At 41.3% G+C, this 27,731-nt stretch overlaps 1 protein-coding gene across 1 annotated transcript in view; it reads left to right on the forward strand.

Annotated features, from left to right (window-relative positions):
• The window catches only part of LOC123680044, a 225,248-nt gene that overhangs the window by 161,817 nt on the left and 35,700 nt on the right, over positions 1 to 27,731 (forward strand). The window contains exons 22-54 of the mRNA XM_045617694.1: positions 2,995 to 3,138; positions 3,208 to 3,279; positions 3,430 to 3,513; positions 4,050 to 7,523; positions 7,983 to 8,198; positions 8,472 to 8,654; positions 8,847 to 9,338; positions 9,570 to 12,317; positions 12,379 to 12,675; positions 12,786 to 13,100; positions 13,255 to 13,572; positions 13,630 to 13,941; positions 14,078 to 14,386; positions 14,492 to 14,815; positions 14,928 to 15,233; positions 15,530 to 16,168; positions 16,425 to 16,733; positions 16,916 to 17,230; positions 17,385 to 17,711; positions 17,796 to 18,107; positions 18,349 to 18,669; positions 18,817 to 19,140; positions 19,218 to 19,535; positions 19,658 to 19,975; positions 20,183 to 20,824; positions 20,882 to 22,468; positions 22,524 to 22,843; positions 22,998 to 23,622; positions 23,705 to 24,010; positions 24,228 to 24,542; positions 26,640 to 26,969; positions 27,022 to 27,333; positions 27,388 to 27,723. Of these exons, the coding sequence (XP_045473650.1) occupies positions 2,995 to 3,138; positions 3,208 to 3,279; positions 3,430 to 3,513; positions 4,050 to 7,523; positions 7,983 to 8,198; positions 8,472 to 8,654; positions 8,847 to 9,338; positions 9,570 to 12,317; positions 12,379 to 12,675; positions 12,786 to 13,100; positions 13,255 to 13,572; positions 13,630 to 13,941; positions 14,078 to 14,386; positions 14,492 to 14,815; positions 14,928 to 15,233; positions 15,530 to 16,168; positions 16,425 to 16,733; positions 16,916 to 17,230; positions 17,385 to 17,711; positions 17,796 to 18,107; positions 18,349 to 18,669; positions 18,817 to 19,140; positions 19,218 to 19,535; positions 19,658 to 19,975; positions 20,183 to 20,824; positions 20,882 to 22,468; positions 22,524 to 22,843; positions 22,998 to 23,622; positions 23,705 to 24,010; positions 24,228 to 24,542; positions 26,640 to 26,969; positions 27,022 to 27,333; positions 27,388 to 27,723 (17,550 nt within the window). The remainder of the gene's footprint in view (positions 1 to 2,994; positions 3,139 to 3,207; positions 3,280 to 3,429; positions 3,514 to 4,049; positions 7,524 to 7,982; positions 8,199 to 8,471; positions 8,655 to 8,846; positions 9,339 to 9,569; positions 12,318 to 12,378; positions 12,676 to 12,785; positions 13,101 to 13,254; positions 13,573 to 13,629; positions 13,942 to 14,077; positions 14,387 to 14,491; positions 14,816 to 14,927; positions 15,234 to 15,529; positions 16,169 to 16,424; positions 16,734 to 16,915; positions 17,231 to 17,384; positions 17,712 to 17,795; positions 18,108 to 18,348; positions 18,670 to 18,816; positions 19,141 to 19,217; positions 19,536 to 19,657; positions 19,976 to 20,182; positions 20,825 to 20,881; positions 22,469 to 22,523; positions 22,844 to 22,997; positions 23,623 to 23,704; positions 24,011 to 24,227; positions 24,543 to 26,639; positions 26,970 to 27,021; positions 27,334 to 27,387; positions 27,724 to 27,731) is intronic.

The raw sequence follows: 27,731 nt of genomic DNA on the forward strand, positions 1-27,731 counted from the left end.
GTTACAGAAGGCGAGAGAACAACTGGAACTTTGTATCCAGAAATAACGACCTACTCTTCAACAAAACCAAGTGAGATTCCAAGTACTGAAGGTATATCAACAGAAAAGTATACAACAGCATCAGTTCCATCTGAAACTACCACCTCAGGTGTGGTTACAGAAGGTGAGAGCACAACTGGAACTATGTTTCCAGAAATAACAACCTACTCTTCAACAAAACCTAGTGAGATGCCAAGTACTGAAGGTATATCAACAGAAAAGTATACAACAGCATCAGTTCCATCTGAAACAACCACCTCAGGTGTGGTTACAGAAGGTGAGAGAACAACTGGAACTATGTATCCAGAAATAACAACCTACTCTTCAACAAAACCTAGTGAGATGCCAAGTACTGAAGGTATATCAACAGAAAAGTATACAATGGCATCAGTTCCATCTGAAACAACCACCTCAGGTGTGGTTACAGAAGGTGAGAGAACAACTGGAACTATGTATCCAGAAATAACAACCTACTCTTCAACAAAACCTAGTGAGATGCCAAGTACTGAAGGTATATCAACAGAAATGTATACAATGGCATCAGTTCCATCTGAAACAACCACCTCAGGTGTGGTTACAGAAGGTGAGAGAACAACTGGAACTATGTATCCAGTAATAACAACCTACTCTTCAACAAAACCAAGTGAGATGCCCACTACTGAAGGTATATCCACAGAAAAGTATACAACAGCATCAGTTTCATCTGAAACAACCATCTCAGGTGTTGTTACAGAAGGTGAGAAAACAACTGGAACTGTGTTTCCAGAAATTACAACTTTATCTTCAACAAAAGCGAGTGAGATGGCCACTACTGAAGGTATATCCACAGAAAAGTATACAACAGCATTAGTTCCATCTGAAACAACCACCTTAGGCGTGGTTACAGAAGGTGAGAGAACAACTGGAACTGTGTATCCAGAAATAACAACCTACTCTTCAACAAAACCAAGTGAGATGCCCAGTACTGAAGGTATATCAACAGGAAAGTATACAACAGCATCAGTTCCATCTGAAACAACCACCTTAGGCGTGGTTACAGAAGGTGAGAGAACAACTGGAACTGTGTATCCAGAAATAACAACCTACTCTTCAACAAAACCAAGTGAGATGCCCAGTACTGAAGGTATATCAACAGGAAAGTATGCAACAGCATCAGTTCCATCTGAAACAACCACCTCAGGTGTGGTTACGGAAGGTGAGAGAACAACTGGAACTGTGTATCCAGAAATAACAACCTACTCTTCAACAAAACCTAGTGAGATGCCAAGTACTGAAGGTATATCAACAGAAAAGTATACAATGGCATCAGTTCCATCTGACACAACCACCTCAGGTGTGGTTACAGAAGGTGAGAGAACAACTGGAACTATGTATCCAGAAATAACGACCTACTCTTCAACAAAACCAAGTGAGATTCCAAGTACTGAAGGTATATCAACAGAAAAGTATACAACAGCATCAGTTCCATCTGAAACAACGACCTCAGGTCTGGTAACAGAAGGTGAGAGAACAACTGGAACTGTGTATCCAGAAATAACAACCTACTCTTCAACAAAACCAAGTGAGATGGCCACTACTGAAGGTATATCAACAGAAAAGTATACAATGGCATCAGTTCCATCTGAAACAACCACCTCAGGTGTGGTAACAGAAGGTGAGAAAACAACTGGAACTGTGTTTCCAGAAATTACAACTTTATCTTCAACAAAAGCGAGTGAGATGCCCAGTACTGAAGGTATATCAACAGAAAAGTATGCAACAGCATCAGTTCCATCTGAAACAACCACCTCAGGTGTGGTTACGGAAGGTGAGAGAACAACTGGAACTGTATATCCTGAAGTTAGTTCTCACTCCCCAACAAAACCAATGGAAATGACAAGTTCAGTAAGTGTGTCAGGAGAGTATACGACCACAGAATATGAATCATCATCGGAAATAAAAACTGTATCCGAAATGGAAACTGAAAGTGCGCCCCTAACGGTATATCCTAATAAGTTCACAGTAACCGAGGGATCTAGTTTGATGACATCCACACTTGAATTCACTGAAAAAACTGCAACTACCAAAAAACTTGTACCAGCCGACCATGTCACTGTAAAGGTAAAGGGAACAGAAATCCCTCCTACTGAAACAACATCTTTTCAATATGTTGGAACAACTCCTGAAGAAACTGAACCAACTTCAGAGCCTCTGGATATTCCAACAACTACTGAACTGGAATTAGTTTATCCCATGACTACTACTACTGAGAAATTCGTTACAATCACCCCAGTACACGACACTAAATCCACACAAGTAACTCAGACGGCAGATACCAAACTAACGACCTTCAAACCGACAACCCGAGAATCTAAAATGCAATCAGCTACCACACCCCGTGTGGAATCTGCTTCCAGTCCCAAAAACTGTTCTAGCGATTCAGAATGTCTTCCCTCTGAGTCGTGCCTCAACTACCATTGTATTTACCCCTGCATTCCAAATCCTTGTCCAACCAACTTCGACTGTCGTGTTGTTAACCACTCACCCCAATGCATTTGTTCAATCAACGAAACAATTAAGGAAATTAGTGAATGTCGACCACCAGCAGGTAATAATGAAATAAGGGTATCACTGCCGCCACTGCTATTTTCAATATTTCATACAAATATTGAATCAACATATACAGGTCGATCGATACTTGAACCTGCTGAACACCACAGATCCGCCATTGCATGGTATAGAAGTTCGACACATACCAAAGCCATTTGGTACACTCGACTAGAAAAGTTCGAGTTTCGTTTCATACAAGATGTACATAGTGAGGTGTTGGTAATATCTTTTGGTTGTGGTTCCATCATTTGCTCATACTAGCATTGTATATTTGGCTTATTTGCTTTGTTTTTGTTGTTTTGTTTTATGAAAAGACGAAAATCCTTTTCTCATATCTGCATACTCAATGTGAATTTTTCCATCCAGATATTCAGTGTCGATCTCACTCTGAATGTTCATCTCTACAAGCTTGTATCGGAGGAAAATGTAATAATCCATGTTTAGTTTCCAATCCATGTCAGAAGTCGCAAGATTGTCAGGTTCAAGATCATCAGCCAGTTTGTGTGAAGGGTTAGTATAAATATATTTGATTCGCTTCAATACCAGATATGCTAATGAATTTCCTGCATTTTTCTCCAGTCTGTCAATGCAGAAAACACACCGACTGTGGTCATGCAAACTACGTATGCGATGGATGTAATTGTGTTCTTCGTAAGTAAAAAGTATTTTCTCGATTTTTCAGTAATCTGCTGTTTCATAACCTCAGATACCTTCATAACCTCCTTAACTGGGTCTTTTCCCCGTTATAGGGCCTCATTTTTAAAATTGTACATCTGAATACATCAATTGTATATATTACAGATGAGGAACCTGGCAAAACTACAGGATGCGAGCATTGTCCACCTGGTGTGGCCTGCGATCCAACAACAGGAGCTTGTATCAGGGGTAAGTCGAACAAAATAAACCTCAACATCATTCATTATCGACAAGGTGTTGCTGTTTTCGAATCACCTTCCTCCTCCCTATTCCCTCTCAATGCAGCCATCGACAGGATACCATCAAGTTGGGATCCCAACCCAAGAGAAGCGAGGCTTTCGGATCAAATGGAACATTTCTATTATCTATCTGTTGCAGCTTACATCCATCTAACTGTATATTTTGTCCAATAACTCATGTTAAATAGCAACACTGTCATTCACTTCTATCTTGATTCGTGAGGCGCTCTGTATGCAATGTCATGTACCTATTTAGCTTACTGTACATATGTGAATTTTTGGGACTGTTCACATACTCCTTCTCGTACAGATTTTATTGTGTAGAAGATATTCTCTCAATTGTGGCGTTCGTTTCATTTCCTGTTCTGGTTTTGGTTATGGTGATTTGCTTGATGCTGCATGTCATTAACATCATCCACTCGGTGTATGCTTGTTGATAAGTTCTAATGTATAATTGAACTTTTTGTTTTTTTTTTGGTATAACAGATATGGGTACTGCACCTCCTGAAACACTAACAGAAACACAAACTCCGAGTACTGTAACATTAGTAACCCAAACACCTAGTATTTCTGTAGACATAGGAAAGAATGGCTCAAGTTCGTTGAGCACTGAAGAATACACACAAACTTATCATAGCACCTTGAGTTCTACGGAACCCTACGCAGTTACAGAGTCAGTATTCACAGAAACTTTTGAAACCTCTACTGAAAGATTAACATCATCATATGGGACTACTGAACACATTGAAAAAACTGAATTAGTTTTTCCCCAAACCTCCACAACTGAAAAATACATTATTGTTACTTCTATCAGCAATGTATCAGTTAGTGAAGAAGAATCGACAACAGAAAGTTACACCAAAGAAGGATTTCCAGAAGAACCAACGACTTTAAAAACTTCAACTTCTTCTCGTTCTCCTGAGTTGCAATCAACTGTGAAAGAAGAATACCCTATTCCCATTGAACCTGAATTACCAGAATCTACGTCAACTACAAAAATGAGAGATACACAGACTACAACGGAACAATATATCACTATGACTTCTACCAGTGATGCATCAGTTAAAGAAAATAAATCAACAACCTCAACAGAATACACAACAGAATCTATAACAACTGAAGAGATTGGATTAACATCCAAGGAAACTGAATCAACATCAAGAACTACCATAACGTCTAGTTCAGTCTCTACTGAATCTCAAAAGCCCGTAAAAGAAGATTATGGTTACACAATTTCTGTCGATGTTGGGTCACCAGAACCTAAATCAACTTCAATAATGACAGAAATACCAGCTACAACCGAGAAATATATTACTGTTACTTCTATAAGTAATGTAACAGTAAGTGAGGAACAACCGGGATACACTACAGACACTATAACAACTCAAAAAATTGGAGCAACATCCACAGAAACCAAATCAACACTATCAGAAGAAACAACGATCTCTACTTCTTCAGAGACTGCGACTTCTTCGCTTTCTCCTGAATTAAAATCGACTTCGAGAGAAGAATACCCAATTCCCATAGAACCTGAAATTACAGAATCTATATCAACTACAACAATGAGAGAAACACCGTCTACAACCGAAAAATATGTGACTATCAAAAAATCCACAACAGAATACACTACAGAATTTATAACAACCCAAAAGATCGGACCAACATCCACGGAAAGTAAATTAGTATCAGAAATTATTTCAGAGGAACCTACAACACTTACTTCTTTCAAAACAACTACCACCTCTCATTTTGTTCCATCAGAATATCAAACTACAGAAAAGGAAAGTACTTTCACAATTTCCATAGAGCCTGAGGTACCGGAACCTGCATCTACTGCAAAAACAATAGAAGAAATGCCATCCAGATCTACTGAAAAAACTATGGTCACCAGTACATCAACTACTCCAAATAAAACAATTGGAACACAAGGTACTTTTACGCCTACTACAATTAAACCTCCTGCACAAAATAGAACGGAACCTGAATTTTATCCTTACTTCACAATTCCCGTTTCTATTTATATGGAACCTACAAGTACAGAAGGAAAGAAACCTATGAATACTACATCTTCAGAACCTATCACAACTGAGTATGCAACTCAGCACCCTAGCGTATTTACAGCTGGCGAAGAACAGACCACAGCAGCAAGAATCACCAGTTTAGGCACTTCCACTATAAGGACTGAAGAAACAACACTTGTTAGCGGAAATGGAACTAAGTCAACGGAATCAATAGGAGTAATATCTGAATCGACGACTAGTGGGAATCTTACTTCCGAGGAAACTTTTACTATGACTGGAGGTCTATTAAGCACCACTTCTTCAGCGCAAGAAGTTTCTACATTTTCTCCGACTTTCGGAAGCGAAACAACACTGTCAGTTTCTGCAAGGGAAGGAGAAACTACTTTGGAAGAAATAACTACATATCCTGAAACAACATACGGAGCGTATCCAACTGTCAGTCATACTTCTGGGGTGGCTGGTGCAACTTCAGAATTGACAACCATTTCAGAACTTCTGCCAACTGTCAGTACAAGTGAAACAACGTCAGTGAGAGTATCCACAGATAAAATTAGAGAATATACAACTGAAGAAAGTTCTTCAGTTGACACCGGAGAAACAAACATTTCAACTATTGAGAGTAGTACTACCTCGATTAGTTCTGAAAACAGAACATCAATGAGTATATCAACCACAGAAACTTCTCCAACTATTAGTGCATCAACAGAAAAAGAAACAACTTTTAGCGAATCAACAGGACCTACTGTAACATCTGGAAGTGAAGTTTACACTTCTTCTGGTAAAACTACAGAAAAAATTTCAGAAATGACAACAGTTGCTTCAACCGAATCTAGTACAATTGGAGAAGTTGCAGGTACAACATCAGGAGTAACTTTTGAACTACCGATTCATATAACAACTGAAGCTTCTTCAATGGTCACAGTTGTTGAAAACAAATCAACAGGTTCTGTTACACGTGAGGGTGAAGTAACTACAGAAGCTATTCCAGCTTCAATGGCATCAACAGAAAGCGAGTCAACTCATGGTGAATCAACAACATTCGCGGGAAAAACAGAAAGTTCAGTGGTAAAAGTAACCACTGAAGCTGGTTTAACCCAAGAACTTTCAACAACAATTGAAAATGTGACATCAATTGGTTCAACTGAAGAAACTTCGACACCAGGAAGAATAACTACTTTAAAAATCATAACATCAACAGAAGAAATTTCTACTGTTAGTGAAACAATTACAGAGAAACAACCAACAACTATTCCTACAACAGAATCTGAATTAACTACACATCTATTCACAAGTGCTACTGTGAACCGTTCTGAAACTACATTGTCAACCACCTTTGAAGGAATAGTTACAGAATCAGTTCCATATACAAGCCCAACGAGGATCATTTCGGAAGTTACTTCAGAAGCAATGCCGTTCACAAGTGTTACTTTGACAGAAACGGTTCCTTTCACGAATCCTCAGGAAACTACTGTTTATACTACAGAAAAACCTAGAAGTACAATTCAAGTGGTGGAACAAAAAACGGATAAGACGAAAACACCGAAAGGAATTACTGAAGCCGAGGAGGGTAGAACGTCTACTACAGAGTCAGTACGATCTACATCGTCACAAAAAACTTCTGAAGAGGCATTGACAACTGAGACACCTTTCACTACAGTTACTCAAGAAATCATTGGAACCTCAACAGAATTGGTGTTCAATGAAAGCATACCTATTGTTTCAATCGGGAATTATACTGATTCTCTCAAGAATGATACTACTTTCTGTGAAAAAGACTCTGACTGCACTCCAGATGAAGTTTGTGTTAATGAAAAATGCATAAGAGGGTGTTCTATTGGCCATTGTGCACCTAACGCATTATGCACAACGGAAAATCATCAGGTCACTTGCAAATGTCCTACACATTTTGTTGGCAATTCCTCCAGGATGTGCTTCAAAGGTATAAGAATAATTTCATATTTGAATTTAAAGAAAACTGAAAAAGAACGTGTAAATATGTACATTTTGACGTAATGAAGAAAAACACGAATTGGTTGAGGGTTTTTTGATTTTGCTCTTCTCGTTGGAACTTGGAGTCAACTGTCAATTGTTAGGTTATGATCTTTATGAGAAGATTTGAAAGTATCACTATCAAGTCATCACAGTGCCTGGAATTAAGCCATTTTCATTGAAAGCCAATTCCCAGAGTGAAGAGCAAACTAACGTTGCAATGTAGATATGTAATGCATGTTAAGTATGTGAAGTTCCAAAAAACGCGTTTGAGATAATTGAACTAAGAAAAACCAATCCCAAATTAGAGTACAAATGTTACATAATGAAATTTGTGATTGGTACCTACGATTGTAATAAACCATAATCCATCCATTATACATATTAATGAAATCTAACTTCTAACTAGAACCAGGTCAACCGAAAGTACCTAAACCTTGCGAGTATGACATCGATTGCCTCGAGAGCGAGGCATGTTATATGTCAGTATGTCAAGATCCATGCGAATTTACTAACGCCTGCGCAAGTACAGCCAAGTGTCAGGCAAAAATGCACAGGCCCATATGTACATGTCCCAAGGGATACGAAGGAAATCCAGCTGTCAAATGCTTCAAGTCAGAGTCAAGTAAGACCCCAATGCACATAATACTCCTCAATACATTCCATAACTGAATTAATTTATTAATCGCTAATTCAAAATAACCAACAAAAACTCAACGATAAAACTAAAAATAAAAAACAACAATAAACAAAAGTTACGAACGTTCTGTCAAATTTGGTCATTTTTCGAGAAAATATGTAGATTTTATAGATAATGTGAATACTTCAATCAATACGTACTTGTATATATTAGATTAGCATCCTGTCTTACTATTTCTTTTTGCACCTTTCCTCATAGTACGTTGCACTGTAAATGAAGAGTGTCCAATAACCGAAGCGTGCATAAACTACTCCTGCCAACGACCATGTGACGTAAGGAACCCTTGTGCGCACAACGCAATCTGTATCAACACCAACCATGGATCGGACTGCAGCTGCGCAGAGGGATATCAAGGAAATGGCTATGTTGGATGCGTAGCTGGTAAGTGAAACTCGATTCAATCACCTGAAAAAGAAGAATAAATATTTCAACTGAAGAAGTACTGCTCGATACTTGCAATCGATATTGCATTTCAGTGCCAAGTTTAATCGAAGTATTTCAAGTTCCTCTTCTTTTTTGGACAAAGCACCAAACGGCACATTGAGAAGATTAATTTTTTATGTTCAATTTCAGTGCCAGACTACAAACCCATCTGTCAATACAACGAGGACTGTCCACCGAACAAACTTTGCGACCGTCTGAACAGACTTTGCATAAACCCTTGTTTCGAAGATAGCTGCGGTGATAACGCTGAATGTTTACCGAAAGATCACGGAACGGAATGTAGATGTTTACCAGGCTATGCTGGAAATCCTTTCATCTCTTGCGAGAAAGTGTACGGTTGCCGACAGGACGAAGATTGTAGTTCGAACGAAGCCTGCTTAAACGGTCAATGTTCTTCACCTTGTCAATGTGGGGCCAATGCCATATGTGAGGTTATTTACCATAGAGCCTCTTGCAAATGTCCACCGGGTTATGTAGGCAACCCAGCAGTGGTTTGCCAGCCTCCGTCAAATCCATGTGAACCAAATCCTTGTGGAACCTTCGCCCTGTGCGAGTTGGATAACGGAAACCCGATCTGCTACTGTCCTAAAGGATTAACTGGAAATCCATTCAAGAATTGTGGTAAGTATTGTACTACTCTCCTTTCAGAACAATCTAGTCAGTCACAAAAAAACCATTTTCGGACAAAACAAAAAGACGTTGTTCATCACAGGATTGTCCTCATGGCCATGGTCTTTATTCGGTTCATCATTGTCTTGTGATCCGTGGTAGAATTCAAAGTGTTTCTAATGTTTTTCCACTCATCCAAACTAGTGTCGAGATAGCTCAACTCATTCTCAAATTTTCTTCCAGTTCCAGAAGGAGATGAATGTTCACCAAACCCTTGCGGCCCAAATTCAGGATGCAGAGTCGTCGGCGGCAAAGCTGTATGCTTCTGTCTACCAGAATACGAAGGAACACCACCACAAATACCATGTGATCTGCCTAAGAACCCATGCGATCCTTCACCTTGTGGGCCAAACACTCAGTGTTCAATTTTAAGCAACGGTTTCTCGAAATGTACATGTCTTCCCGGCTATCTGGAAAGTCCCAACACCATAAGAGGTTGTTTGGAGCAAAAGAATCCGTGTGAACCAAACCCATGTGGGCTTGGAGCACAGTGCGATCCTTTCAGAGAACCGGCATGCTTCTGTCCCGTTGGGTTGGTGGGAAATCCTTTCAGAAGTTGCGGTGAGCCTGTTGTAACACCCATATTATGCTCACCTGGACCTTGCGGACTCAACGCTGACTGTTACGTCTCGAACAACCAAGAACAATGTTACTGCAAACCAGGATTTATGGGTGATCCGTACTACGGATGCAGGTTGGAACCGTCAAGTCCATGCTCGCCAAATCCTTGTGGTCCAGGAGCTCAGTGTATAGTAACACCTGAAGGAAATTCGTTATGTAGGTGTCCCGATGGTTTTGGAGGAGATCCTACAGGTCCTGGTGGTTGTCACGGCTACGAATGCGTTGTGGATGAAAACTGCGGAGAACATCAGGCTTGTATGGGATACAGATGCAGAGATCCATGTCCAGGTGCTTGCGGTGTGAACGCAGATTGTAGAGTCGAGAAACATCATCCAGTTTGTACCTGTCGCCATGAATACACCGGAAATCCAGTAATCAACTGCTTCAAAGTACCGATAATGCCAGAAAACGACCCGTGCATGCCAAACCCTTGTGCAATCAACACAATTTGTCAAAACGTCAGAGGACGGGCAGTATGTACATGTTTGCCTGATTTCAGAGGAGACCCACAGTTTGGTTGTCAACCAGAATGTGTTCTTAACACAGATTGTCCTCTAACTCAAGCTTGTTTAGATAGACGTTGCAAAGATCCTTGTCTGAGTGCTTTATGCGGTGTTAATGCTCAATGTCAAGTTAGAGACCACACAGCTTCTTGCGTTTGTTTGGAGGGCTACATGGGTGACCCTCTCTACCAATGTGTACGTACACCACCAGTTAAAATACCATCGACGAACATAAGCACGCCTTGCACACCATCTCCATGTGGTTATGACATTGAATGTAACGCATATGGGCCCCAAGTGGCCATTTGTGATCCATGTTTGAGACCTGATGCAGCTTACAATCCACAATGTAGACCAGAATGTTTGACTAACTCAGATTGTGCATTCGACAAGGCCTGTTTGGGATATACCTGCCAAGATCCTTGTTTGGGATCTTGCGGAGTACACGCAGTGTGTCACGTGGTTACTCACACTCCAATATGTACTTGTCCTCCGGGACTTCAAGGAAATCCGTTCGAACATTGCACAGTTCCGATGAAACCGGAAGATAGAACTGAAACATGCGACAGCTTTATGTGTGGTGCTAATGCCTTGTGCTTGCAAAAGAAGGGTGGCGTTACTTGTACCTGCAGGAAAGGATTCTTCGGAAATCCTTGGATAGCTTGCCGACCGGAATGTGTTATCAATACTGATTGTAGTCTGAATCAAGCTTGTATCAACAACAAATGCGTCGATCCTTGCAATGGAGTGTGTGGAGTTGGAGCGAAGTGCGAAGTATCAAACCATGTTCCTATTTGCATATGTCCACCAGGGCAAGCTGGTGATCCTTTCGTATCTTGCCACACGCCCAAACCGATACAACCGTCTGGAAACCCATGTGATCCATCACCATGCGGTCCTTTCAGTAGATGCCTACTATCTCCACAAGGATATGCAACATGTTCATGCTTACCTAATTACCTTGGCTCGCCACCAGCTTGCAAACCTGAATGTATTGTTACTTCAGAGTGTCCACAAACTAAAGCATGCTACAACAGGAAATGTGTCGATCCATGTATCGGTGCTTGTGGAAAGAACGCTCTTTGCAACGTAATTAATCATAATCCTATCTGTAGCTGTGCTCCAGGACAACAAGGAGATCCTTTCGTGAACTGTTATACATCTAGACAGCCAGACATACCAAGGACTAATCCTTGCGTACCATCACCATGTGGTCCCAACTCCATATGTCAAGTGAAAGAAGATAGACCCGTTTGTTCTTGTGTAGCTGACTACGTAGGAAGTCCACCAAATTGTAGACCAGAGTGCGTTATCAACCAGGAATGTCCAAGGGATAAGGCATGCGTTAAAGAGAAATGCGTGAATCCTTGCATCAATTCGTGTGGTAGAAATGCCAAATGTAACATTGTCAACCACGTTCCATTCTGCACATGTTTGGAAGGGTACGAAGGAGACGCCTTCATAGAATGTTCCAGGATTCCTATGCCTGTACCAAAGGATCCTTGCAATCCATCGCCTTGTGGTACAAACGCTCAGTGTACATCGAGTGATGGCGTGGCAAGATGTAGTTGTATTCCTCCCTACATAGGCAATCCCTACGCAGGAGGTTGCAGACCAGAATGTACCATCGATTCAGACTGTTCAAGCAACTTGGCTTGTTTGGCTCAACATTGCAGAGATCCTTGTCAAGGAAGATGTGGAACGAACGCAGAATGTTACGTAGTCAACCATGTGCCTGTATGCTCTTGTGCTCAAGGTTTCATTGGGGATCCATTCACTTCTTGTAGACTTGCACCACCACCAATATGTAAGTTCATAAAGCTCTACGAAATGAATCTCGTTACTATATAATTTAATTTTTTTCACAGCTGAAAATCCGTGCGAGCCATCTCCATGTGGACCGAACAGCATCTGCCAACCAAGCAATAACCGAGCTGTGTGCTCGTGTCAGCCAGATTTCTTCGGTAGTCCACCAAATTGCAAGCCAGAATGTCTGCTCAGTTCAGAATGCGCCTTGAACAAAGCATGTATCAACCAGAAGTGTATGGATCCATGTCCTGGTACTTGTGGAAGGAACGCCAGATGTCAAGTGAAGAACCACAATCCTATTTGTAGTTGCCCACCAAACTATTTCGGAGATCCATTTGTTCTATGTGAAAAAGAGAGTGAGTCATCTTCGCAAAATACTAAACTACCCTTGTCTTATCAAATCTTAATTATGTCCTTCCATTGGTTGCTCCACTAAGAGATTACTATAATATATTCTCAATTGCAGCAAGGGAAGTTCCACCAATGACACCATGTTTACCATCACCATGTGGTCCGAACTCAGAATGCCGAACAAGCCAAAACAGGGCGGTGTGTTCCTGTTTGCCAGGAATGTATGGTGCTCCACCTAACTGCCGTCCAGAATGTGTCATCAACCAGGATTGTCCTTCTCACCTTGCTTGTCTAAACAACAAGTGCAAAGATCCTTGCGTTGGTTCGTGTGGGTTCAACGCTCAGTGTACAGTAAGGAACCACAATCCAACATGTAGCTGCATCACAGGTTTTGAAGGAGATCCGTTCTCTGGTTGCAACCCGATAGAAAGTGAGTTTTTGTATTTTAATATCCTCTCCATCTTGGTTATATGGCTTGTTGTTTCAAATATTCCACAATCGAAACTTTTTTATGGTTATGGATTCAATTGGAGTTTATTCTCTGCATGTTCTACATTTCTTTTATTTTCAATTCTATTTTATAGTTGTACCCGAACCAACTCATCCTTGTAATCCTTCGCCATGTGGTCCAAACGCTATTTGTAAAGAACACAATAACGTTGGTTCTTGTACGTGTCTCCCCGAATACTTTGGTGACCCATATACGGGCTGTAGACCCGAGTGTCTCATGAGTACCGATTGTCCTCACAACCAAGCGTGTTTCAACATGAAATGTAAAGATCCTTGCCCTGGAAGCTGCGGAGTGAACGCTGAATGTAGCGTCATCAATCACAATCCACAGTGTTACTGTTTGAAAGGTTTCACTGGCAACGCTTTGACGTTTTGCAGAAAAATCGAACCTAGTAAGACCGCTCTCGAATTTTGTAAACCGCGCGATCCTAATTTCTCTTTTACTTTAGTTGAACAACCTAGACGAAACCCTTGTAGCCCTTCACCTTGTGGTCCATATAGTATTTGTCGGGTACAAAACGATAGACCCGTTTGTTCCTGTGACGTAGGGTATATCGGAGGTCCACCAGCATGTAAACCTGAGTGTATGATAAGCGCTGAATGTCCTATGGATAAAGCATGCAAAAATCAGAAATGTATAGATCCTTGCCTTGGTACTTGTGGTTACAATGCTCATTGTAAAGTTATCATGCATAATCCTGTCTGTAGCTGCCCGTCTGGGTATATTGGAGATCCATTCAGTAGATGTTATTTGCAGCCAAGTAAGCATGTTTCGAAGTTTTGGAAATATCCAGTTCGTTTAAGAACCTCTTTTTCATTAACTTTTCCACGAGAACTGGATGTTTTCAACACTCCTGGGTGCTTTTATTTCAGCATATTGCATGTTGCTTTTTGTAGAAATACCTGAAGTCGAACAAAACCCATGCATTCCATCACCTTGTGGCGCATTCTCCGAATGTCGCGTGCAGAATAGTAGACCTGTTTGTTCCTGTTTGCCAAACTATTATGGCAGACCTCCCAACTGTAGACCTGAATGTACGGTGAGCTCTGAATGCGATCCGATGAGAGCTTGTCAGAATCAGAAGTGCATAGATCCTTGCGTTGGTTCTTGCGGTATAAATACTGAATGTAAAGCGATAAACCACGTACCTGTTTGTTTCTGCCTTCCACAATTCACTGGAGATCCGTTCGTTGGATGTCAAGAATGTAAGAATTGATACGTGAATATACGAATAATACTCTAACGTAGCTTGCTAACGATATGCTTGGTTATTGTTGAACCGTGAATCTAAGATGTTTGGTGAATTTCAGTACCTCCAGTTGAAGAGGAAAGACATCCTTGCAATCCTTCGCCATGCGGTGCTAACGCTCTTTGTAGAGAACAAAATGGAGTAGGTTCTTGCACATGTTTGCCAGAATATTTCGGAGATCCATACGCTGGTTGCAGACCAGAATGTGTAACGAATAGTGATTGTACGATGGACAAGGCCTGTTTCAATAACAAATGTAGAGATCCTTGCGCTGGATCATGCGGTCTGAACGCTGAATGTAAAGTGTACAATCATGCTCCAAATTGCTACTGCCTCTCAGGATACACTGGCAACGCACTGGTGTCTTGTCATATCATTCAACCTAGTAAGCTCCTTTCTTTATTTCAAGTCTCGATCAGATTGATATCCATCCGATACAGTCTGATCGTGATAACTCTTCATCTTTCTTTCTGTATCTTCACGAACTTTTTCCTTAGTTGTGGAAGAAAGAGATCCTTGCCTACCATCTCCATGTGGACCTTTTAGTGAATGTAGAGTTGTAAACGGACATGCTGTATGTTCTTGTCAGAGAAATTACATTGGCGCACCACCTGCATGTCGCCCAGAATGTACAGTTAGTTCTGAATGTTCCCAAGATAGGGCATGCATTGGGCAAAAGTGTAGAGATCCTTGTCCTGGTACTTGCAGTCCGAATGCAAGATGTAAAGTAATAAATCATAATCCAATATGTAGTTGTCCACCGAACTACACAGGAGATCCATTCCAGTTGTGCATAGAAGAAAGTAAGATGGTTTTCCTTATTTCTGGAGAACCAGTATGATTTTTTGAATCACATAAAGGGTCTTCCAATAAGGACGTTCAATTTCTGTACTATGTACTATGTTCGGTAAATAAGGAATACCTAATAACAAGAACTTGTTGCAAGCAATCATTACATTCACCATAATAATCAATACCATCTGTGATTTAAAGATGGCTTCAGTTCCTTCAATGGAGATCTTTTATGTTACTGGTTCTGCCATTTCCTCCATTCTATACTTATGAACTTTCTCTATAACTTTTCTTCATTCTTATTCAGGAAAACCTTTACCAATACCACCTAGTGATGCATGCTTACCATCGCCCTGTGGACCAAATTCTCAATGTAGAAACATTAACGGCAGGGCCGTATGTTCCTGTTTACCTGATTTTATTGGTCGTGCACCAAGTTGTAGACCTGAGTGCACAATAAATACAGAGTGTCCAGGGAACCTGGCTTGTATCAGGGAAAAATGTAGGGATCCTTGTCCTGGTTCTTGCGGTTCAAACAGCTATTGCAGGGTTGTTCAACATTCACCAGTTTGTCAATGCAACATTGGTTTTACTGGCGATCCATTCGTTGGTTGTACTCTTCAACCTGTATTGGAGGAAGAGGCACATCCCTGTAATCCATCACCTTGTGGTTCTAACGCTGTTTGCACTGAAAGAAACGGTGTTGGATCTTGTACATGTTTACCTGAGTACTTTGGGGACCCTTACACAAGTTGTAAGCCTGAGTGCGTAATCAATAACGATTGTCCTAGGGACAAGACTTGTGTCAATATGAAATGTAAAGATCCTTGTCCAGGAACATGCGGTTTGAATGCCGATTGTAGGGTATACAACCACGCGCCAAGTTGTTATTGTATAGAAGGTTATACTGGAAATCCAACTGTAGCATGTCACATCATTCAAGCTGGTATGTACTCTTCCTTCTGTTTCTCTTCAAACTCAGTTGAAGCTTGTAGTTTTGAAGATTTCAGATGATGAGCAAAATTGAGTATAGGTTCTCGAGATTATTTGGTTATTTTGTGGTTTCGGATGAAACAGTTATGGCAAAAATATGACAAATCGATATGCTGACATATTGAAGTATTCAATTCTGCTCATCACTTTCTTCTCTTTTCTTTGTATACTATATTTATTCTGCATGTCATTCTTTCATTGATCTCTAGTGGTTGAGGAGAAAAATCCCTGCGAACCATCACCTTGTGGTCCATACAGCCAATGTAGAGTTGTAAATGGTCATGCTGTATGTACGTGCGATAAAAACTATATTGGGTCTCCTCCTAACTGTAGACCAGAATGTATGATCAGTGCTGATTGTCCTTTGGAATTAGCATGCATAAATCAAAAATGTCAGGATCCTTGCAAAGGAACCTGCGGTATAAACGCAAGATGCCAAGTTGTTAACCACAATCCGATATGTAGTTGCTCGCCTAGTTTTACTGGAGATCCGTTCGTCAGATGTCAACAAGAAGACAGTAAGAACAAACAACTAATAACTGACATAGTTAAATAAGAATTGAACGGAATTAACTCAATAAGCTTATACAGACAAAAAGAACTAACTTAAACACACACGCAAATTCGAAATCACACAATCTCACAAACTGACTAATGAAACTGGTGGGGATCTTTCGTGAATAAACGATTTTCTCTTCAGGAAAACCACCTCCACCTGAAAATGTATGTGTTCCATCACCATGTGGACCAAACGCCAGATGTCGAGAAATAGGAAATATACCAACGTGTTCTTGTTCACCTGGCTACATTGGTAGACCACCAAATTGTAGACCAGAATGTACAATAAATGCGGAATGTTCAAGTACATTGGCTTGTCAAAATGAGAAATGCATAGATCCTTGCCCTGGTTCTTGTGGAATCAATGCGGATTGCCAAGTGATAAACCACCGTTCTGTATGTTCTTGTAGGGTTGGTTACACTGGCGATCCTTTCGGAGGATGTTCAGCGATTCCTAGTAAGGCTACATTAATTTTAAGATACCTCATTTCACAGTTGACCCTTCTACAAAGATATAAAGCCTTCAGCTTGTCTTAGTCAACTGCAGATGAGGAATCAATTTTGAGTCACAACCGAAAAACGTTCAAGAATCTTATAAAAACGTATTTTAGTTGTACAACCAACCGAACAACCAAGGAATCCATGTAACCCTTCTCCATGTGGAGCTAACGCTGTTTGTAGAGAAAAGAACGGAATTGGTTCTTGCACATGTCTACCGGAATATTTCGGAGACCCTTACACAAGTTGCAGACCAGAATGCGTTACCAACACCGACTGTCCTAGAAATAAGGCTTGCGTTAACAATAAATGTATAGATCCTTGTCCAGGAACTTGTGGTTTGAACGCTGAATGTACTGTTAGCAACCACGCTCCAATATGTAACTGTTTGCCAGGTTACACAGGAAATCCTCTATCTTCTTGTCACCTACCACAACCTAGTAAGCCTCCTTTAGTTTCTTTCATCTATTCTAGTGTAAACTTTGTATTCATGAACTATTCTCAAATATCTTATCTTCCTACAGTTGTGCATGATCTTGTAAATCCTTGTCAACCATCACCTTGTGGACCTTATAGTGTATGTAAAGTAATAAACGAACATGCTGTATGTTCTTGTCAGACCAATTACATTGGGTCTCCTCCTGCATGTAGACCTGAATGTATGGTAAGCTCGGAATGTCCACAGGACAAAGCATGCATAAAAAATAAATGCCAAGACCCATGTGTGGCAACTTGTGGAATAAATGCACGATGCAATACTATAAACCATAACCCTATTTGTACATGTCCTGCTGGTTTTATAGGAGATCCGTTCATTCAGTGTATAAGGGAAATATGTAAGCTTTTTGTTTTTCTGTATTTCACTTTTCATATACTTTTGTATCATATTCATTCACATACATATTTTTTAAAAACTAATGGCAAATTAGGAATTCTAGCGATGTCATCCATCCTCATTTTTCTTGCTATAATAGACAGAGTAAGAATTTCAAATCTGCCATTGGAATCTCTATCTTTCAATCCTGTTATGTTGTATTTTTTCCGATTCTGTTATGCATGTATTATTCTACTTTTTAGCAACTACTCCTCGACCTAGTGAAAATCCTTGCATTCCATCGCCTTGTGGTCAGAATTCTCAATGTAGAAATGTAGCTGGTCAAGCAGCATGCTCTTGCTTGCCAAACTACATTGGACGTGCACCAAATTGTAGACCAGAGTGTACTATAAATGAGGAATGTCCAAATAATCTAGCATGTCAAAATGAGAAATGTGTTGATCCTTGTCCAGGATCATGTGGATCTTTCACTAATTGTATAGTTGTAAACCATGCTCCGAACTGTCAATGCGTATCTGGTTATACTGGTGATCCTTTCACTGGTTGCTCTCAAATTCCACGTAGTAAGATTCATACTTTATCTGCTTATTTGATGTTACTTCAATATTGACTTTATCCGTAGAGAAAAAGGCCTATATTGAAATAACCATCATTCATATATTCTGTGTAAATCTCTTGAGCTTCTTTTCCATTTCATACCTTGTTTCTAGCTCCACCAACAACAGAGAGACCTAGAAACCCTTGTGATCCTTCACCATGTGGTGCTAATGCTCTTTGCAAGGTACAGGGTACAGCAGGTTCTTGTACATGCTTACCTGAGTACACTGGAGATCCTTACACTGGTTGTAGACCAGAATGTGTGACGAATACAGATTGCGATCGTAGCAGGGCTTGCGTGAATAATAAATGTATAGACCCATGCCCAGGAACATGCGGTATTAACGCGGAATGTAGAGTTCTGAATCACGCACCATCTTGTAGTTGTATAACTGGGTACACTGGAGACCCAGCTAGACTTTGCTACGTTTTGAAACGTAAGAATTCTAATTTCAGTATAAAATCAAACAGATAGACCTGATGATCAGTATTTAATGATTAATTTCTTGTACAGCTGAGAAAAAACCGACTTTCCCTTGCCAACCTTCGCCATGTGGTCCATACAGTCAATGTCGCGCTATAAACGACCAGGCTGTATGCTCCTGTTCTCAAGGTTATGTTGGAACACCACCTATGTGTAGACCTGAATGCATAATAAGCTCGGAATGTCCTCAGAATCTCGCTTGTAAAAATCAGAAATGCGTTGATCCATGTCCTGGTACTTGTGGTTTAAATGCTAGCTGTAGGGTTATAAATCACAATCCGATATGTGGCTGCTTGCCTGGTTTTACAGGAGATCCTTTCACCAGCTGTTCCCAAATACCTCAAACAAGTATGTTCTTTATCTTTCTTCTGGAAGGAAAGTGTTGGGGATTGAATTTCCTCAACATTTTTCTTTCTACTTTTTACTATTCTATATTTCCTGTTCTATCTATTATCTTTAAATTCTTGTAGCTCCTCCACCTAGAAGAGTAGCATGTGAACCTAGTCCGTGTGGACCAAACTCTCAATGTAGAATTGTTGGCGATCAACCTGCATGCTCTTGTTTGCCAAACTATATAGGTCGTCCACCAAACTGCAGACCAGAGTGTATTAACGATCTCGAATGTCCTAATCATTTAGCATGCAAAAGCGAAAAATGCAGAGATCCATGTCCTGGAAGCTGCGGAAACAATGCTCAATGTACAGTTGTTAACCATAAGCCTGTATGCTCTTGTTTGCCTGGTTATATCGGAGATCCTATCAGTTCTTGTAGAATTGCTCCTCCTCCATGTAAGATATTCAGAGATTCTATTCACTAACAACAGCACGCGGTAAACTTTCCTTTCGAAGGGTTCAAAGAATATTTTCCTCATGTCCAAACCACCTGACACCTAATCTTCGTCCTGAAATAACTCTTGATATTTAGATTTCTGCAGAGGAGGCAAACTATCCAAGAATTCCAAGAAACCAATTTTAATTGTTAATCAAATATTTCAGCTACCGAAGGACCACCACCATCGCCTTGTTACCCATCTCCATGTGGGCCGAACGCAGAGTGCAGAGAAAGAAACGGCGCAGGCGCATGCTCGTGTGCCACTGGCTTCTTCGGAAATGCATACGATAAAGAGCGAGGTTGTCACAGAGAATGCGAGAGGAGCAGCGACTGTGCCCCACAACTGGCCTGTGTCTCCTTCAAATGCGTGGATCCTTGTCCTGGAACTTGTGGAATATTAGCGCAATGCAGTGTTACCAACCATATACCGACTTGTACTTGCGTGGAAGGATTCACGGGAGATCCTTTCTCTCAGTGTACCGAAATCAGAAAAGTGCCAGAACCAGTACCGCAGGATCCTTGTGCAAGATCACCATGTGGACCAAACAGCCAATGTAGAAACGTTAACAGCCAACCTGTTTGTTCGTGTTTGCCTAATTACGTTGGAAGTCCACCGAGCTGCAGACCTGAGTGTGTGGTTAGTTCGGAATGTCCTGAGGATAGGGCCTGTCTCAACAACAGATGCACAGATCCTTGCCCTAACACGTGTGGCATTGGCGCACAGTGCACCACCAAATACCACAATCCCATTTGCGCTTGTCCTCCAGGTTATTCAGGAGATCCATTCACAAGATGCGCCCCACAACGTAAGTTACTCTTTTCTTAAATTTTTTTCCTTTCCTAATAAACTAAATCTTTTATAGCTGTTGAGGAAGAGAACACAGAAAGACCACCATCATGCCAACCATCGCCATGTGGACCTAACTCACAATGCAGAATGATCGGAGGCAATCCTTCGTGCTCTTGTCTACCAGAATTCATCGGAATGCCACCAAACTGCAGACCTGAATGCGTGCTCAGTTCTGAGTGCTCGAGTCAGCTAGCTTGTATCAAACAAAAGTGCAGAGATCCTTGTCCAGGATCCTGTGGAGTTAACGCCAAATGTACCATTCTAAATCATACGCCGATCTGTACTTGCGAGGAGGGTTACGAAGGAGATCCTTTCACCCTCTGCTCCATGAAACCAGCCGTCACAGAACCACCACGTAAGAGTGACCCATGCAATCCATCACCATGCGGTCCAAATGCTAGGTGCGACAATGGAGTATGCACATGTTTGCCTGACTATCAAGGAAATCCTTACGAATCTTGCAGACCAGAATGCGTATTGAGCACTGAATGTACAAGAGACAAGGCTTGCATCAGGAATAAGTGCGTGGATCCATGTCCTGGAGTGTGTGGACAAAACGCCAAATGCGACGTCATCAATCATATTCCAACTTGTTCTTGTCCTGGCGGTCTAACCGGAGATCCGTTTACTTTATGCAGATTAGCGCCGAAACCACCAGAAAGGAGAGATCCTTGCAACCCTTCGCCCTGCGGTCCAAACAGCCAATGTAGAAACATCAATAACAATGCCGTATGTTCTTGTATACAAGGATACTTCGGAGCTCCGCCAAACTGCAAACCGGAATGTCTAGTCAGTGCAGAATGCGCCCCAACAAGAGCTTGTATCAACCAGAAATGTATAGATCCTTGTCTTGGCTCGTGCGGAATCGGTGCTAGGTGTGAAGTTATCAACCACAGTCCGATATGTAGTTGTCCAGAAGGACAGACAGGTGATCCGTTCTCTTCATGCAGGGAAATAAGAATACCACCAACACCACCACCGGTTGTAAACCCATGCGATCCTTCACCTTGTGGACCTAACTCAGTTTGTAGGGTAGTTGGTGACCAAGCAGCTTGTTCTTGTGTTGAAAACTACGTTGGCAATCCACCGAGCTGCCGACCAGAATGTATCATAAACCCTGACTGTCAACCCAATCTTGCATGTATCAACAACAAATGTTCGGACCCTTGTCCAGGAAGCTGCGGAGAAAACACAGTGTGCAAGGTCATAGGACATACCGTTTCTTGCTCTTGTTCCCCAGGATATACAGGAAACCCATTTGTCCAGTGCGTCATTCAGGCTAAAGATGAGAAAATCAATCCTTGCGAACCATCACCATGTGGAACAAACGCTGAATGTAAACAGAAGAACGGCGTAGGCTCATGTACGTGCATTCCAGGTTACCAAGGCAACCCTTACGAGAGTTGCAAACCGGAATGTGTATTGAGTTCGGATTGTCCTACGAACAAGGCCTGCAACAGGAACAAATGCGTCGATCCTTGCCCTGGAGTGTGTGGAGTCAACGCAGATTGTGCCGTTGTGAATCATATACCAACTTGTACATGTTCTGTGGGATACGAAGGAGATCCGTTCAGGGAATGCCGTGTTCCACTACCACTACGTAAGTTAACTGTATTAAATCAGTGTTATGAAACTTAACTCAATTTTTTTTATAGCGACTGAACCAACAGTCTTCGACCCTTGTCAACCATCGCCGTGCGGACCTAACAGTCAATGCAGAAACGTGAATGGACAGGGCGTGTGTTCGTGTCTACCGGAATTCACTGGTTCACCTCCCAACTGTAAACCGGAGTGTGTCGTCAGTTCAGAATGTTCGCCAAATCAAGCGTGCCATAATTTCAAGTGTGCCAATCCTTGTGCTGGGTCTTGCGGCTTGGGAGCCAGATGCGAGGTCATCAATCACAATCCTATTTGTAGCTGTCCATCTGGTTTCACTGGTGACCCGTTCATCAGGTGTAGAGAAGTTCCACCAGAGGTAAGAACTCGTATGAACATTGTAGTTCATCAAAAAAGCTTAATGTTGCCTAGAGAAAAACACATTTTCCCTCTACTGCAGTATCAGAATAATAAATCAAACGAAGAGACATTGAAATCCATTCAGTTAACACATGAACCTTCTTCTTCCATAGGTAAAACCCAGACCAAATCTAAATCCATGTGTGCCATCTCCATGCGGACCAAACTCTGAATGTAGAGTGATCGGAGAACAGGCTTCCTGTTCTTGCCTTGCCAACTACTTCGGACCGCCACCAAATTGTAGACCGGAATGTATAGTGAACACCGACTGTCCCTCCACCAAAGCCTGCATAAGCGAGAAATGCAGAGATCCTTGCGTAGGCTCCTGCGGTTTCAACGCCGACTGCAGAGTCCAGAACCACATACCGATCTGTACTTGTATCGAAGGCTTCGTCGGAGATCCGTTCACCCAATGTCAACCGAAAAGAGTTGAACCTGTGGTGCCAGAAGATCCTTGCTCTCCAAACCCTTGTGGACCGAACGCGCAATGCGACAACGGAGTTTGCACTTGTCTGCGGCTGTACAACGGCGATCCTTACAGAGGATGCAGACCGGAATGTACGATGAACACCGACTGTTCGCCTAACAAGGCTTGCAGTAACTCCAGGTGTATCGATCCTTGTCCAGGAACTTGTGGACAAAGCGCTGAGTGTTCGGTTATCAATCATATACCAACTTGTAGTTGTCCCACCGGGTATGAAGGGGATCCGTTCACAGCTTGCAGACAGGCTGTTCAAGGTAAGGATAAGTTTAAACGTACTTTAAGTTTGCTCTTTAAGTTCTCAACTGAATATTGGCTAATCTCCCCCAACTCTTTCAGTTATTCAAAGAAATCCTTGCGAGCCATCACCATGTGGTCCTAACAGCGTCTGTAGAGTGAACAACGAGGTCGCTGTATGTTCTTGTCAACCAGGATTGATTGGAAGTCCGCCGTCTTGCAGGCCAGAATGCGTTGTGAGCGCAGAGTGTCCACTTCAGCAGGCCTGCCTGAACAACAAATGCATCGATCCTTGTCCCGGAACATGCGGTATCAATGCCAAGTGCCAAGTCGTCAATCACAACCCTATTTGCAGCTGTCCATCTGACCTTACAGGGGATCCGTTCTCGAGGTGCTACCAGCGACCAGGTGAGTCTCCAATAGATTCAAGTACGCCATGGTTTGTTCCTACATTTCAAAGGGCTCTAGAAAAACGTGTGAAAGAGAGAGACCAACCCCATTTCTCTGGGACCGTCTGTTCTTCCACAGGTTTTTTTTGAAATGAGGGAGTTGCCCATAGCACACCAATATAATAGTCGATATATAAATAAATTCATGTACTAAAATGTTTTTTTTTTCTTTTCAGTTGAGATACAACCTCCGATCAACCCGTGCCAACCGTCGCCGTGTGGCCCTAACGCGGTGTGTCAAGTGCGCGGAGAGAGCCCCGCGTGCTCCTGTCTCGAAAACTACGTCGGTATGCCACCCAACTGCCGTCCGGAGTGTACCATCAACCCGGAGTGTCCTCAGGACCTATCGTGCATAAATCAAAAGTGCCGCGATCCTTGCGCGGGCAGTTGCGGTACGAACGCGTTGTGTAACGTCGTGAATCACAACCCGGTCTGCTCGTGTGTGCCAGGCTTTACCGGCGATCCGTTCAGAGGCTGCTCCGTCCAACCCGGTGAGTGTTTTTTGGTTTTTTTTTGAGGTGATCTGAGGTTTGGAATGTGTAAATGCTGTTATGGCTAGTTTTTCAGATGGAATTCAGTTGGTTCGATTATAATTTGTTTTATTTTCATCTTGTAAGGAAGATTAGTCGTGAAGATGAGATGTGCAGTACAGCAGGAGAGCGGAATCGAATGTTGATGAGCGTGATCTCTTCATGTTAATTTGTTCTTTCGAGAATTATGAATTTTAATCAATAAATATCTAATGAAAATGTTTATAGAGTCACATTTTTGTCCAAGTAATTTTTATTTTGCGTTAGAACTCGGCGATGATGTTGCCATCTACAAAATTTCACTTCGAGTATAATACAGAGTCAATAAATCATTGAAAATATTTCATTTAGATTCGTGTAATTTCAGTAGTTTCAGTGTACCGAGCAATTTTTACCCAAAATCAGTCGATAAAAGGTCGTTACGCATTTTTTTCAGGTGATCCAGAAACATCGACTATTTTCCTTTCAAGATGAAATCTGAAATATTCCAAACCTCTGATTCTGATGCATGTTGTTTTTATTTATTTTGAATTTTGGCAGATACATGAACTTTTCGCTTTGTCATGATGAAGATCCAAAATACTGAAATCAGATCGAGTATAGTAGCTTCCTACTTGTGTTTCTAAACATAACTAGATGATCGATATCAATGCATTATTTATAGCTTCAGTATTACAAAGTCTTAATAGTAAATTTTACGACAAAATTTTGCATCGTTCAATTGGCAGGAAAAATTCATGTATCTAATATGAGTGTATGATAGAAATTTCAGATAGTAAAATTCAAATAGTGGATAGTTATCTTTGGAAAGAAACTATGAGTTGAAATCGATAAATATGATTCTCCAGTTTTATTGGACTGAATAGTTTTATTTGAGAGAAATTGATAATGTGAATAATTCAATAAAGCAAGAAGAAAAAAACGAAAATTTTCATTTTCACTGATTCAGATTATTTATTATCTATTGGCTTTTTTTGTTCTTTCTGTAGGAACTATTCATTTTTGATGATTGAGTGTTCAATCATTGTATCATTTTCTATGATGAACATGATCAATAGATTATATTAACTCTAATTGTCAAAAATAGATAGTCAGTATGCTAGAGAACAAAAAATGTCAATTTAGCTTCAATTATTTATCTGATTCATATTGTGATTTTTACTGATGATTTTTTCTTCTTATTATTTCATAATTAATTCACGTCACCCTTTGACATCTCAATAATTTAATTCAGTCCATCAACTCACATAATGCCGACTGAATTAAATTGAGATAAAATACAGATCGTTTGACAGAAATAATTCACTGCACAGATAAGTTATATAAGCTGCATTCTCTTCTACTTCTTCAGAAAGCTAGTTATTCATTTCAAAGCACTGCCATTCTGAATGGGAGAAGGATTGTTAGCTTTGTTTTTAACATAATCGCTGTGTGGTGAAAGTATATTAATCACTCGATGAGTACATTTTGAAATTCCTATCATGATTAATTTGCATGCCGTAAAACAATAGAGGTGTTATTTATTAATGCTTCTGCTGTATATTAACTGCTTCAAGGGGATAACAAGGTAAGGAACTATCCCCCAACGATAACAGCGAGCTTCCGAAACACAGCAACAATGAGCTATAATAATATCTTCCCCCGCCTCAAAAACACCCCGCCAGAAATAATGCTTAGCGAGAGAAAAGGTTAAAGAGCCAATAGCGCAGCCAATATAATAATGCTTAGCGTATGAGAACAAAGTTCGAAAAGTACCCCCCTATAACACGCTTAAAAAAACAGGTTGAAAAGATTACCCCATAACAAGCTTGGAGAAAAAACAGGTTTATGAAACGAAAAGTTCGTCTCTACCCCCCTAACTTAAGCTTGAAATTGAATGCGAACGCTTGGAAGGTAAAACCCCAACCAAACAACCCAAAAAATGCCTTAATCACGAAAATGAGCAGCTAATAATTGCGGAAACTGGTATGCACTGATACGATGCGCACTCACAAACAACTTAACAAAATGGCGTTGCGGTTTTATTAACGGAAATATCAATTGTCGATCTGATTGCAGTTGTTGCGCACGACGAACCTCTGAACCCTTGCCTGCCGTCACCATGTGGCAACAACGCCGTCTGTAAAGAGAGGAATGGCGCCGGCTCTTGCAGCTGTGTGGCTGAGTACGTTGGCAACCCTTACGAGGGATGCAGACCGGAATGCGTCTACAGTTCGGATTGTCCTTCGAACAAGGCGTGTATAAGGAACAAATGCGGCGATCCTTGTCCTGGTACTTGCGGGCAGAACGCTCTATGTCAAGTCGTGAACCACTCTCCGACTTGTAGCTGCCTACCAGGTTACACAGGAAACCCCATGTCATACTGCAACATACTACCGGCATTTGAACGTAAGATTGTCCATAACGACTAAAACAAATAGTTGAACCCAAAATATTTCAGCCGTTAAAGATGAGACTCAACCCTGCAATCCATCTCCTTGCGGTCCGAACAGCCAATGCAGAGAATTCAACGACCAAGCTGTCTGTTCTTGCTTGTCCGGTTTCCTAGGTAGTCCTCCAAACTGCAGACCAGAGTGTATGGTCAGTTCGGAGTGTCCTCTGAACAAGGCCTGTTTGAATAACAAATGCGTGGATCCTTGTCTTGGAACTTGTGGAATCAACACCAACTGTCAAGTCATCAATCATAGCCCAATTTGTAGTTGTAGGTCTGGATTTTCTGGCGATCCTTTCACGAGATGCGTTCCCATACCTCGTAAGATAAGTTTCATTTTCAGCCCGTCTTGTTCTAACCCCCAACACTTTTTAGCACCTCCTCCAACATTCGTAGAGCCGGTGGTGACAAATCCTTGTGTCCCTTCACCTTGTGGTCCAAACTCTCAATGCCGAGAGAATGGACCTACACCTTCTTGTTCCTGTCTGCCGAGTTATATTGGAAGTCCACCGAATTGTAGGCCAGAATGCGTGATCAATCAGGAATGTTCGAGTGTTCAAGCATGTATCAGACAAAAATGTCGAGACCCTTGTTCTGGTGTTTGCGGATCTGGAGCTCTATGCGAAGTGGTGAACCATACGCCATCTTGTGTTTGTCCACAAGGTTTCGTAGGGGATCCTTTCAGCTTCTGCTCCCCAAAACCTTCATTGAGTACGTCG

The sequence above is a fragment of the Harmonia axyridis genome, chromosome 5 (assembly GCF_914767665.1).
Source record: "Harmonia axyridis chromosome 5, icHarAxyr1.1, whole genome shotgun sequence".
NCBI lineage: Eukaryota > Metazoa > Arthropoda > Insecta > Coleoptera > Coccinellidae > Harmonia > Harmonia axyridis.